Below are 14,813 nucleotides of genomic sequence, written 5' to 3' on the forward strand. Positions count from 1 at the left end.
GTGTCTAATCTTGCTTAACCGGGGGTAGGATCCTAGCAAGCATTCCTTAGGTGTCCTCTCTTATCGGGTCAGACCCGCTTTCCTGCACGCTTGTTCAACTTTGGTCCAGATATTCTGTATCTTTGTGCAGCTCCAGAACATATGCGCCATTCCCGCATCTTCTAAATTGCATCGAGGGCATAGTGGAGCCGGGGTTTGCTAAATTTCGCGATTCTGCTGGGGGTCATGTAAGTTCTGCACATTCAGCTGAATTAGTCTGAATCTCGCATTTCTTGACACTTCTCTGGGAAACTGTAGGGTTGTTTCCCATTCCTGTTCGGTAATGCTTGTTCCCAGGTCTGTTTCCCATAAGCTCTTTAGTGCTTCACTCTTGGGATTAGGCCTGTCAGTGAGCTGTGCGTATATCCTGGAGGTTGGTTTCCAGCCGTCACCCAGGTTGTGCATTAGGGTGAGGGTCGGGTCCGGTTCTGGTTCCTCTGGCCATTCTCTCCATTTTTGTACAGCCACCTCCCTGATTCTCCGGTAACTAAGGTGCTGGCCCTTGGGGAGTCGTTCTCAGTTACTAGGGAGTCAAGTTCTCGAAAGGAATTTACTTCATGCATGTCTCCCCAGGTGTAGACGCCATCCCTTTCCCATAGTCTTTTATCAGCGCCAGTTCATCTCTGTTAGAGCAGGTGTCGGCAATGAGTGGTGTCTCCGGGGAGTATGGGTTCTCTATCTTCTGCAGTTTAAGTACTCTGTCCCATACTTTGCGGCCAGCTGGATGAGCAGGGGAACTTTCGCCGTATATTTCCAACAGACCCAGAGAATTTCCTTCAGTTGCACCGGTGCAATCAAGTGGCTCAAGAGGTCGGTCTCCAAGGTGGAGTCATCCGCAAGCCACTTGGCCACAAAGGTGAGTTGGGCAGCCAGGAAGTATCTCTCTAGATCCGGGAGCTGAACTCCACCTGCCTTATATGGAAGTGTTAATGTGCCAAGGGCGAGCTTATGTCTGGATCTCCCCCACACCAAGTCCTTCAGTAGTGTGCCCAGCTGCCGAAAGAAGGTGGCTGGTATGTAATAGTGGATGTTTTGGAAAAAGTACAGGAAACGTGGTAGTACTATAATTTTTGCTGTGGCCACTAGGCGCATCATTGATAGTGTAAGCCTGGTCCAGAACCTCGTTGATTTTTTGAGCCTCTGTATTGCCACCAGGGTATTGTCCCCAAGTGTCAGTTCGGGGGTATGCCAAATATTAATTCCCACATACGTAAATGTATGCTGTTCCCAACATATCCCAACTTCTGGGAGTGCCGAAGCGTGGATCCCTGCCAGTCCGGCCAGTGGGAATATGCAAGACTTCTCTGGGTTGAATGCTATCCCTGATCTCTAGCGAAATTTCTTAGTACCTCCAGGATTGTGGGCATATTGAGTTGTGGGTCCCTTAAGTAAAGTAAGACTTCATCGGCATACAGCGAGATCACGTGATATCGGCCCCCGATGTTTATGCCTGCGTCAATAAATTGCTTCCTAAAAAATATTGCCAGCGGTTCCAGCCCAAGTATGTTTGACATTGGGGAGAGGGGACATCCTTGCCTGGTGCCTCTCTGTATATCCCATGGTGCAGACACCGTACTTCCGGTTTTTACCCTCGCCCTTGGTGTATTGTATAAAATCTCGACCCAGTGGATGAAGTAACCGCCCAAGCCGAATTGTTTCAGGGTGGCTATGAGCCACTCCCAGTATATGGAGTCAAACGCTTTAATGGTGTCTAGGGAAATTACTGCGTTGTGTGTGCTATGATATGTTGCAGCCTGCGTAGGTTTGCTGTTGTGCTATGGCCCGGGACAAACCCATTTTGATCCTCATGTACTAGGGCCCCAATAACCTTGGATAATCTGTTGGCGAGTATGGTAGTGACGATTTTTATGTCATAATTAAGGATGGCTATAGGTCTATACGAGCCACACTCAGTGGTTGGTTTCCTGGGTTTGGGTATGGGAATCACTAGGGTCTCATTCATACTGTCTGGTAACACCCCCAATTCGAAGACTTCCTTGTAGACTTTGTGTAAAATTGGGTTAACTCAGCTGCAAACGTTTTGTAGAACTCTGGGGGTAACCCGTTGTTCCCTGGGGTTTTACCGGCGGACAGCGCTTTAATCGCCTCCTGTATGTCTTTGATTGTGAGCCCTTGATTCAGTGTTTCCCTTTGGGTATCCTCTAGTGTGGGGAGGCCTATTTCGTCCAGCGTATCGTAGATGTCGTCTTGGGGAACAATGGTATCGTGGCTGTATAGGTATGAGTAGAAGCCTTTGAATGCCCTGTTAATCCCCGTTTGTGTAGGGTGTGTAGTACCTGTCTGGTCTTGGATTTCGAGGATTGGGGTTTTCGGATTCTCTTTTTTGCACAGCCATGAGAGTAGCCTGCCTGGTTTGTCTCCTTCCGAGTGGGTCTTGGTGGTTTTTGTGGCATAGTCAAATTTAGCTAGTCTGGCCCAGGCTTCTTGGTAGTTTTTCCTTATTGTGGCCATTTCTCTTTCAAGTTCTGTGGATTTATCAGGCGAGGCTTCCAGTCGTTTGATCTTCTCCTCCCCGCCCTCTACTTCTTCTTTGAGCGTCCTCCTGATCCCGCCGGCACTGGCTATGACTTCCCCCACCTTACTACAACTTTCAGGGCTTCCCAGATAGTACTCCAACTGTTCACACTTCCTATGTTGTTGTCCATGTATTCCACTATTGTGTCGCAGAGCTCCTCTTTAAACGCCCCGTCCGTTAGGGCGTCCATAGACATCCGCCACATCGGTATGGGAGCCCTAGGGACTTTAGGTTTCCATACCATAAGGAGCGGGGAGTGGGATATGGTTCTGCCTAGGTAGGAGGCAGATTCTATTTGAGGGAGGTGTGCTCTATCTATCAGCAGGTAGTCTATACGAGTGTAAACCTTGTGCGGGGACGAGTAGTACGAGAATTCCCTACCTTCAGGATGCAGGTCCCTCCACACCTGCGACAGGTCCAGTTCTTGTATGGTTTTGCCGTAGGGTGGAGGAGAGTTGGTTGGTTGGTAGCGTCGGAGGAGCAGATCTGTCGAGAGCGGGGTCACTGATGCAGTTGAAGTCGCCTCCCCATATGAAGAAGCAGTCTCTGTAGGGGGCTAGCTTTGATTGAAGTTTGGTGAGGTACACTGCAGTTCCACAATTGGGGAGGTATGTGTTGACCAAGCACACTTCTTTCTGTTCGATGCATCCACAGAGTATGAGGTACCTGCCCTCAGGGTCCGCCGCCTTTGACCAGAGTTTGAAAGGCACCTTGCCACTTATCCATGTGTGGACTCTTCTGGCGTATTTGGAGTATGTTGGTCCAAAGCCCTGACCACCCCACCAGTCTGGGATACGAGAGTCGGCCTCCGCAGTGAGGTGTGTTTCCTGAAGCATTGCGATGGAAACATGCTTCCTTCTCAAAAAGGATCTTATTCTGTTTCTGCGCATGTAGGACCCCATTTCCCTGACGTTCCACGTCAATATCTTGATGTCGGCTGCCATGTTTGCAGAGTTGGCCCCCTGGCCCGCTGTGATGTGCCCCTCGGCTCCGTAAAGTAATTGTGTTGAGGAATATTGGACCCTTTGACCTTTAAGAACAAAAAAAACAAACCAAACTTGTCCAAGTGGACCAACTGCACCCAGCAGTCATGCAGTTTACTGCTTTGCTTGGGTGCCCCCGCTCCACTAAGGCCTTTCCAGGTCATCCTGAGCAGGTGTAATGCGTCAGCAACGTGCTGTCGCGAATCCGTTCGCTGGGGCGGGTTTTAGGTCTGATTGGTGGGTCGACTCCCTCCTGCCTTGTGTTATGTAAACCATGGCTTGCACTGCGTCGTCCGTTTGTTGTTGGGTGATCCTGTCATGTAGACTCGGCGGGCGAGTCACGGTGTCTTCTCTTCGCCGTCCGCCAGGTTATTGTGCTCTAGCCACATAGTGGCTGCCGCCGGTGATTCCAGAAAGATTGCTCTGCCTTTGTATATTATCTTGAGCCTCGAAGGATACATTAGCATGTATTTGATGTTTAACTGGCTCAGTCTGGCCTTAATTGGGACGAAAGAATTCCTTGCCCTTTGTACTAAAGGCGTATAGTCAGGGTAGATGGCGATCTTGGCATTGCCCCTTTTGATTTCCCCGCCTTCCCGGGAGAAGCGCAAGATGATTTACCTGTCTTGGAAATTCAGAATTCTGGCTATCATGGGGCGTGGGTAGGATCCAGGTTTTGGCTTCTTCTGCAGGGTCCGGTGCGCTCGCTCGACCGCGAAACCTTGCAAAAGGTGGGCAGTGCCTATTTCTTGCCGTAGGAGAGTGTCTATGAAGTTGGTGGGGTTGGGATCTTCCATTGCCTCAGGAATTCCAAGCAGGCGCACGTTATTGCGTCTGGAGCTCCCTTCGGCATCTTCAGCTCTTTCTTCCAAGAACTTGTTGTGTTTCTCAAGCTCTTGGACTCTCCCTAGTATGTCTTTGAGGGACTCAGCCGACTCCTTCTGCTCTGCCTCCGTGGTGGACACGCGATCTGTGAGGTTGCGTAGGTCTTGTCGCAACAACATCACGTCTGCCTTCACCTCCCCGATTTTGGTGTCTATGAAGGAGCATAGCCCGCTGATGGCCACCAAGATTTGGTTGTCCTTATCTTTCTCCACAGATGCTGTAGGACCGGGGATGGGTTCCTTAGCCTGTTGGTCCAGGTCTTTGGGTTTGCCTGCCGTGAAGGACTCCATAATGGTATTCTTGGTTTTGCCCTTGATATTTGGCATAGCTAATTGTGGTGCACCGACTCGTCTGCTGGGTGGGGCGATCTCCACAACACCTGGGATCCAGCTGAGAGTCCAGTCACCAATCGTGGGTCAGAGGTGACTGCTATGGAGAGAGCTCTTGTGTGCGGTAGTGGGTTGACACTGGGTTCTCCTGGAGGCTGAGGCAGGAGGCAGTTGGTGGACAGGGGGTGGCTGCAGGTTAGCTTCCGCAATATGGCATAGTGCCTTCGGTCCTTGTGCGGGGAACTCGTTGCAGCGTTTATGCACTTACGTCTGTAGTGTGTACCTCAAGGGAGGGGGACGTAGTCCTCAGAGTTTTCAGTGTGTTCCCGCCTGGTACAGTGGAGGAACGCTAGCAGGGGCCGGGCCCACCAGCCAGTGCAGTGATCCGAGCTGCACACCGTTCTGTGGGTCAGGGCTGTGTTCTTTATGTAGTCGCAGGGGCCTGCCGGCTGCTGTAGAGGCTTGGCGGCAGGGGACCAAACGGCCCGAGGACCGCCATGTCCCAGGTACGTGCAGCTTAAGAGCAAGGCACCGCAAATCGGATGTGCTGCTGAGGGAGGCACCAAGCCGAGGCCGGCGGTGAGGGTAGCAGGCCGCCAGGTCCCAGGTGGAGCGGCACGGTAATGCAGAGTTCCTTAGTGTCTGTTGATATACAGAAGCAGCTCTGATGTAGAGGAGTCCGCCAGGACCTACTGTTGTTTACAGGGTGCCCATCTTGAGGTGTGCCGAGCGTGAATCGTGTGCGCAGACTTCCTTGCTGCAGTGATTTTCTTTGCCAGTATGTGGTGTGTTGATGGGCGTGTGCAGCAGGGTGGAGCCAGTGAAAGTTCTGGTGGCTCTGGAGCAGCGGACGAACAGCTGCTATAAGAACGCTCGGGCCAAATGTCAGGTGAGCGAGGCAGTAACCATGATATGTTTGTGGGACCAGGTTTACTGTAGACTGCCCAGTGGGTCCAGTGTGCGTGAGGAGGGGAGGCGGCAGGTGATGCTGTCGGGGCACTCCAGATGGGTGAGGAGCCTGACCCCGACAGTGTGTACGGATCTTTCAGGGGTGCCGATGCGCTACCCCGCTCGGCGCACTCGGTCCATGCCGAGAGCCCACGCTGGACCGGGCCTCCGGCCCCTCCTCCTCCGACACGCCGTGTGCCGGTGGCAAGCTCTGGGTAGATAATGCCCACGGGGACCCAGGAGGGCAGGGGGTGCCGGTGCTGGGATTCCGGGGCTGAGACACGGACCCTGCCGGGGCCTCCCGCTCTGGGTCGCAGGGTGCTGCTGCACTCTCCTTACGGCCACCATCTTTGGACACAGAGGGGCCGAATTTCAGAAGTCGCGTTCTTGAGAAGCCGGCTCCAGATTTCTCCCAAAGTTGCAGTCGGGAGGTGCAGGATCGGTTGCTCCGGGTGAGCATATGATTATATCTGTTGTAGAAATGGGTTGGCCGTATTTGTAAGGATCGATGACAGGATCTAGGCAGGAGCTTGGGAAGGACACGTCCTTAGTCCATGGACCCAAGCCTTATTGAAGATATTAATAAATCTCCAACAGGGCATTTTTAAAGACTGGAGGTGGGTATCTGTATTTCTGCCCCCTATATGGTAGGGTAGAGACACAGAGCACCCCAGCCAAGATTCTCTATATGGTAGCTATGGATGAGCAACCAAGGCTTAAGCTCTCAGGAGGTGATGCAGGCTGGTTCTTAAGTACAGTGAGTCCCCAAGCCCCCACAAAGGAATGCCCACACACTATGTTATGTGCTAACACAGTTATTTATATGAAAGTAAGGTTCAGAGATATATATACACAATTCCATAACACACTTTGCACTCTGGTAATTCTATAATGACAAATCTATACAATTCTATGTGGTACCACACTTAGACTTTAGATTCCTTTAAAATGCATCAACTGCTGGCAGTTATAATAGAGCATACAAATCATTCATTAAGGTGTATCAGAATAGAAAATAAGGAAGGCAGGTTAAGGTTAAGCAATGGCAGAATGCTTTCCTTGGATATAGATGCTCAATTCTGAATGAGGATCCCCCCACCTGGGCAACCTGTAATAGGAGAATTAATAAGCCCAGTCCATAAATGCTCAATAGGCCTTGCTGCTTTGTTAAAAAGTTCAACCACCCCAATGTACCTGAAGTGGAAGAGTTTCTTCAATGGTTTGCCGACTGTATCCTTCGAGGATGTACTATCTTTCAAGCAGGAGCCAGTGGGTATAAAGAATCTCGAAGAAAAGTGGAACACTGGTACCGAGACAGCAGCTTCGACCTTTGCAGTGCTCTTCGATGATCGTTTCCTCGATGGTGGAAGTCCTGGGAAGGTGAGGCGTGCGGTAGACCCCGATGCAGAGTGTTCGGTTCCGCAAGTAAGACCCTGTGTACTTGAAAGACCTTTGGCGGTGACGGATGCAGGCCCGACAGCGGGCGTCAGATGTTGGGGATCGCGGTAAGTGTCCTCTGGCCTGTTGGTACTGCAGCCGCAGCACGTACCTCAGGATAGCTTAAGCAATCAGGACTCGACCACGGGCTGGGCCTCGGATCTTCACTCCGTCAGTGTCCTCAGGACATCTTTGTTGGCTTCTGGTGGCAGGAAACACACCAGCAGACTTTCCTTGGTAGCCGGCGACCATGACTTTCTCCGGCGGGACAAAGTGGTCGACGGTGATGGCAAGGGAGCCCGCTCTCAAATGTTCTTAGGCAAGGTGGAGCTTTCTCGGCTGCGGGCATCGAGCAGCACGGTGTCAAGGTGTCCCAGCTTCTGGGAGACAAGATTCGACTGGCTTCCAGCGGTCACGGAAATCTTCCAAACTCCCTCCAATGGACCACGACGACCCTCGATGTCCAGCACTCTCTTCAGACTCACAGAAGTGGCTGCCAGGGTGCTTCGATGAAGAACAGCAGTTTTTGCACAATGGTGCCTCGAAGCTCGGGGAGAGGTCTCCTAGCTTGGTCCTCTCTTGGATCAGTCCTTGATAGACTCGACAGCTCTTGGAGTACATCAAATGAAATGCAGCAGCAATCTTCTCCTCCAGCTGGGCTTCAAGGATCAGCTTCAAGTTTCAACTTCATCTTCTGAACAAATTGGTAAGTGAGAGGTCCCCAGATATACACATTGGTCCCTCGTTCACTCCGCCTGAGACAGGCTCAGTCAGCCAATCACACAGAAGGGCATTCATGCAGGCAGCCAATCAGGCTCACAGGCATTCAGGCCATTCACTTCCACCAGACAAGGAATGTGGATTGGGGCAAGCACCTAGCCTTTCAGCTCACTACACTGCATTCATGTCAGTTTCAGCCAGGGCTGTCTCATTCATTCTGTCACACACACAGAAACTAGACACCCATAACATGGAATGCATATTGGCCACACACCCCACCCCAAGGGTGTACCCACAACATACAGTCACTAGGAAGGCTCCAGCAGTCTTGCCTGAACTTCCCCACAAGACATTAATTATATGGTTCTTCCACCCAACAGCCAGTCAGGGGAAGGGACAGAGTCATGGTTTCCCAGGACTTTGGGAACACAAGGTAACGAGCAATAGAAACTAAGAGGCCCCAGGGGCCACCTTGCCTTCTATCAGGAATCCACTGATTCCTATGGCAGGGCATGCATTTCCCAAAATGGAGGTTACTCAGAGCTCCTGTCATATCAGCATGAAGCTGCCACCAGCCGATACCCTGCTCTGTGGCAACACACAGGTGCCCAAAAACATACACTAGGGGTACAGTGTTGTACTCCCACACGTGGGTGCCATAAGGGTATCCCAAGGGTCTCTGTTCACCACAACCAAAAATGAGACTCATATGCAGAAAATAACACAGAGCTTACATGATAAGGGAGTAGGGGACAAGGACAGGGAGGCACTGTCCCTCCAATGCATTTCCAGCATCACAGTATTCCCCCTAGTTTCATGGGAAGAACAAGAGTTCATACACAGTAAGGATGCCTGGGACTGGAACGGTTACACCAGGGACTGGAACGGTTACACCAGGGAGCCTCTCTCCACTCACCGGGGGAAACTACTTTTTTAACGGGAAGGGTATGTGACAATTCTAGCAATATCGTCACTGATTCTCTGGAGGGAAGCTTCACTTGTGTGGCAAGGGAAAGGCAGAAGCTACCGGACTCTGACCCTGGTGTGGTCTATCTGCAGGAGGACTATGTGGGGAAAAACAAACTCCACAGAGGCATGTGAAGTAGTTAAAGAATGCTTAGGTTCTCTCAACCAACCAACCTATTTCCGCCCGCTCCCTTTTTAGTACCGAGACAAGGAATAGGGAGAAAGCAATGCAGATCACCAGAAGTGGGAAGTCAACAGCGTTCTCGTATTTGGAAAATGTTAAGCAATTCCGGGACGTTTAAAGCTGACAAAGCCGACCAGAATGAGCGATAGAGGCAGAGACTGAAACTGATGGTAACTTTTTCTGATGCCATTTGGAGCGTTGAAAGCAATAGTACTGTAAAAAGCAGTACAGAAGCTGACACGAGCAGCATGCAAGGAAATCGAACCAAAGGAAGTTCACTGCTTGATGGCCTTAAGCAGCTGAAGCCACACAGAACAAAAAGATGCAAAGTGAGGGCTAACTATCAACGGGACACATGCCGAGTAAGCAGTTCAAAAAGGAAGGAGAAGGAAAGACGGGAGAAACACCAATGCCGTCCGGTAAGCCCAGGGAAAGTGAATGGGTTACCAGAGCACCTGAAGGTGAATTCTGTGTCGCACTAACAGCGCGAGAGAAGGGATGGAAGAACCCCTTTCTCTAGTGGAACTTTATTATTTTCTGTGCCTTAAAACGTTCTATTTTGTAACTCGGAAAGAAAGCTATAAGTGTATAGCCTACAGTCATCCCCTTGTACACATTATATTGAGTTCAGAATGTAAGGGTCAGTTCAGAGTTTTTAGACACAGGACGGAAGACAGTCTTTTGTTTAACATCCTGACACAGATGATCCTTAGTTTTGTTGAGGCAGGGAAACCCCTTTTAGGATTAGGGCTAGATAAGATTTCCTCCAACCCTCTGATTATTTTGAAAATAAAAGTCCTATTTCTTAACAATACTGATTACTGTTTCCGAGTCTTACTCTTGATCCCTTACACCACATAGACTGAAAACTCTGAACCTGTGTGTCTGAATGCTTCAGATCTCATTAATTATGAAGGGTGCTTCTTTTGCATGAAATACAACAGGGGGAAGATTGAATGGTCCTCTCATAACAATAGGGATACAGTGGGAAATGTGCTACTGCTGAACAACATTGATACATAGGTCTCTTGAACCGCATGTGTATTGAAGTTGACCCTGCTTAAAGAAGCCTACTGTTGAAGGTAGTACTAACACTTCATGGTTGGAGGAATGGCATGCTTGTGAAATTGTGTATTTTTTCATGTGTTCTATTTGCTCGTAGCCATTATCTGAAGACATACAATACTAATCCTTGTGCTCAATACCCTGTGACCATTCTTAACATTTGGATTTCAATTTATGGTTCAATTCCTGTTTTTCTTTCCTTCCTCTTAGAAATGACTGCCTTTTACACTTAAATTAGCATTAGCTAGTAGAACTTGTGTTTGATATATGTTAAAGGTTGAGGGGAGGAAGAAAGTAGCAAAAACGTATTCATCATTCATGAAAATGATGTACTGATTTTGTTTTCTTGTAAAATGTTAAATACAATGAGTTTAATAAAAATAAAATCACTGCACTGTAGCATACATCTCTATTTCACAACATTTGCAAGATAACTATTTGAATTACCATTCTGAAGTTCAGATGGCATTCATTTGCAGAAGCCAGTTACATTTACATACTAATTTGCTTTTCTTTGCAAACTAATGAACATGCTTATTTACATTGATGACAGTTGAATGGGGCACTCACTCACGATTAGCATTTGTAAAGTAACTTATACAATGGTGGGAGGGGACTGGAGACAGCTAGCTATTTAAAATGCAATTGAGCAATAATATTCATTATTATTATTATTATTATTATTGGGTATTTATAATGCGCATATACACAATGTGTATTGTAATGAGAGGAATGCCTTTGAATGCAACTGCCAGTATATTTTATTTAATTTCAAGACAGATTGTGATAAATGATAGCTTTTCTCTTCCAGGTCCAAGTGTTTCTACTCATGGAACAGGAGCTTACTGCTGATGAAGATATTTCAAGGTAAAATGTTTCATGCCCTTTTACACTGCATGTTATTCTCCTTTCGGTAAGAGCCACTCACTTTCTTTTTCTGTAAAATATCTGTTTGCGGTACAAAACACTGCAGCATTAGATTCTCTTACCTTGACTAAATGCCCTGTGAAGCCTTTTCTCTTCAATACAATAAAATTAGTACCTTATTTTGAGATTACTCCAAACCAGTTCACTACGGTCTCACAGTGCTCGGGGATTTTAGCACTTCCAAATGTGGTCCAATGCTACCTAGCCCTACTTGCATTATGTTTTGTAGAAGAGCAAGTTCTGAGCATTGCAATCATTATATACTTGCTTAATTTTTTTCCGTATATAACAGTTTTCCCTATTTGGAGCTTTTTTTTGTAAAAATGGAATGTTGCTAACTTTCTCCCAAGTGCAGCAACACACTAGGAGCTTATCATAGTGCTATTTCAAGTATATTAAAGAACTAAGAGCACAGAACTAATAGTTAAAATCAGTTAGTTATAGTTTCTATTTGCTATTGATAGTTTTTGATAAGTCTCGGCTTCCTGAGTATCCTGGCAGATGGCGAGACTTGCTAGATGGCAGTCACGCAACCTGACCCCTTATGAGGAGGCAGTTTCTCTATACAAATAAACAGAGGTATGACCTCCCATCACTGTTTCCTATGGCTGTAAACATGTTGCAATTTTAAGGTAATACTTTTTATTTCCTTGTATTCAAATTCAATAGTATGTGCAGGGGCACATGAGTGTTCTGTAACATCCTAATAGTTTGTGTTCTCCCACGTTTCTTCATCTTAGATATATTTCGCCTGCTTCAGCAGATCTCATAGGACATCTTTGACAGCAGGGGCACCATGCGGATTGATGTCGAGATCCCTCAGCACTCTTCATCCTCCTGGCTAATGGACATGCCTTTCAAAGGCTCTAATCTTTTTGGGCCTAAACTGGACGATATCTTGGAGAAACTACAAGCATCAAAAGCTGTGGCAAAGTCCTTAGAGACAGCAGTATGCCAGCAACAGACTCCATCTACTACTCAGAGCTGGAGAGGCAGACCCTTTAGTTATTTCAGCACCTTCAGCCAGAGGCAAAATGGTTAAATCAATGGGAGACAAGGACAGATAATATTTGCGAGGCCAACAAGAGTTAGAGGTGGAACATCTTGGCAACCTCCTCAATCCCTGAGGGTGCTACAACAGCACCAAAACCACTCTGAGAACATTTTACATCTTACAGCAGTAGTGCAGTATCTGGCTCAACATTCCAGAGAATGGTGTGGCATTATTTCGAATGCCTGGGTATGACAGTTTGTAATCTAAAGGTATTGTCTCCAACAACACCTTTCAAACCACACACCATCCATTCACCCCTCTCAGCTTCCAGATCCATTACTCCAGCAGGAGATTGCTAAACTGCTTGAGAAAGGTGCCATAGCAATGGTAGCTCCAGCAGACAGAAACCAGGGATGGTATTCACTTCTTCATACCAAAGGAGGACGGTGGACTGCGACCAATCTTGGACATGCAACACTTGGACAAGTTTCTGAGGAAGGACAAGTGCAAGATGGTAACACTCTTGCAGATCCTCCAGGGCCTAGATCTCCAGGATTGGTTGGTGTAACTCGACTTACAGGAGGCATACGTCAATGTGCCCATCCATCCGAAGCACAGTAAGTACCTGAGGTTCATGATAGGCAATGCTCATAAACAGTTTTGTGTTCTGCCTTTTGGGCTCACCTCCGACCTGCCGAGTTTTCACCAAATGGGTGTCAATTAAGGTGGCCAGTGTAAGGCGAGTGTGGATTCATGTCTTCTCATACCTGGATGATTGGCTGATTAGAGCCCTCTTGCTGGTGCAAGCTCAGGACCACCTCAGCTTCACCTGCCACTGCCTGGTCAAACTGGGCTTCTCCCTCAACTTCAAGAAGTCCCAAGTGACACCTATGCAAACGCTCCATTTCATAGGAGCGGTCCTGAACTCCTCCTCAGGGAAGGCTTTCTCTCCCGAAACCTGGGCTGTGCATATTCAACAGATGGTTATCAAATACTAAAACACCCACAAACTGCTGGCCCTAGATTTCCTATGGTTGCTGGGCCATATAGCTTCCTGCATTTTTCTGGTGCCGGAGTGCTGACTGAGGATGGTTTTTTTCAGTGGGCCCTCAGATCTCAGTGCTCACAGTTCTCATGCAGCATGATGGACCTTCTCCACACCTGAGCAACGTTGCACAGGACCTCCTGTCGAGTGCCCACAGAAAGAACCTAATGGTAGGAGAACCTTTTTGGCAACTGTGGCCATAGGCAACTGTGGTTATATTGGCTTCCCTGAAGGGATGGGGCGCACCCCTGAACCAGCTGATGGTGAGTAGGCTGTGGTCCCTGGCAGCAGCAAAACTCAACATAATCTTGCTAAAGCTGAGGGCTATGAGACTGATGCTGATGGCCTTTTTGCCTACATTACACAGGAAAACAATCCTGATCATGACTGACAATGCAGCTCTGGTTTTGTGTGTTACAGAAGGGGATCTCCTTGTCTGCGGTTCACATAACCAGGACGGAGAACTCAACGTCGAATGCCCTGAGCAGGCAGAACTTAGTCTTTCACAAGTGGGAGTTGTGTCAGGAAGTTCTTTTGGGAATTTGCACCCTTTGGGGAACCCCTCAAGTGGGTCTGTTCACATCCAGTTCCAATAGGAAGTGTGAGCTGTTCTGCTTCAGGGAATTTCCCCTGAGAGGAGCAGTACTGGGGGTGGGGGATAGGCATTTGAGGTGGATTGAAATGTTCTACTTTTATACCCGTTCCCACCAGTCCCTGTCATCCCTCAAGTACTCTGGTTGAAGACTTCAGGGCAACCATGACCCTGATTGCTCTGGATTGAGCCAGGAGAGCTTTGTATCCAGACATCCTAGACATGGCCATCTGCTCTCCACATCTCCTTCCACGGAGAGTTGACCTACTCTCACAGGAGGAGTGTGTGGTATGTGCGGTTATACTGCACACAAGACTCAGTGTTCAAATAATCAAGTCCTTAATATTGGTGGAAAGGTTATATTATCTTCGAACAAGCAAAGAGCAACCCTCCAGGGGTGTGAATGGTGATGTATTGTAGTCACAGCCGACACGTGATTCGACCATTCGGTCGCCCTCAAGGCGATAATAGAATGGGATTGATCCCTTGTATCATTCTCTCGACCACTAGCGTGTTGCCTAGTGCCGAGTTCTTCTTAAGATCCTGGAAGATGATAAGTGCAAGCACTGCAGTGTAGTGGAAGCAGGAGTATCTTAACTAGGTTAGCAGGCTGTATATTATGATCCAAGTATATGGTTCTGATACCTTTGGAAATGGTAATAGGGATGAAGCCCTCGAGCAGGAGGGAGGACTGATTCCTCAAACATACGTCAAAACCCACAACCTTTATGCCTTACTTCTGAGAGGTTAAGGTACAGAGACTGGGATCTCCCTGAAGATGTTATGAAGGTGTTAGCATTGGCCAGAAGGTCAGCTACAAAGGCCTGCTACCACTGCAGATGGAAGACATTGAGAAGCCGGTGCAGGACCAAGGAGATTGAGCCTTTGTTGTGCAATATATCCACAGTACTGTCTTTCCTTTTACAACTTGCCCAGCAAGGGTTACACGTCACTACAGTGTAGGGGTGCTTAGCTGTGCTCTCCCTCTTCAAGCGCACAACTAAACAGTTATTATACTAAACAATGCCCACTGTGATCCAATTCCTAAAAGACAAACAAATAATTTCGCTCTGACTCCATTTGTGCTGGCGGCATGGAACATGAATTCGGTATTAACCTTCTTAATGGCAGCACCCTTTGTGCTTCTACATTCTCCAGCATTG

General features: G+C 48.1%; 1 protein-coding gene across 5 annotated transcripts in view; it reads left to right on the forward strand.

The window, feature by feature from the left end:
* The window catches only part of DOP1A (DOP1 leucine zipper like protein A), a 2,904,166-nt gene that overhangs the window by 2,693,948 nt on the left and 195,405 nt on the right, over positions 1–14,813 (forward strand). For all 5 annotated transcript variants that reach the window (XM_069606322.1, XM_069606321.1, XM_069606320.1 and 2 more), the window contains one exon: positions 10,904–10,959. In XM_069606322.1, the coding sequence (XP_069462423.1) occupies positions 10,904–10,959 (56 nt within the window). The remainder of the gene's footprint in view (positions 1–10,903; positions 10,960–14,813) is intronic.

Source organism: Ambystoma mexicanum, chromosome 4p (assembly GCF_040938575.1).
Source record: "Ambystoma mexicanum isolate Mex_15411 chromosome 4p, UKY_AmexF1_1, whole genome shotgun sequence".
Lineage (NCBI taxonomy): Eukaryota > Metazoa > Chordata > Amphibia > Caudata > Ambystomatidae > Ambystoma > Ambystoma mexicanum.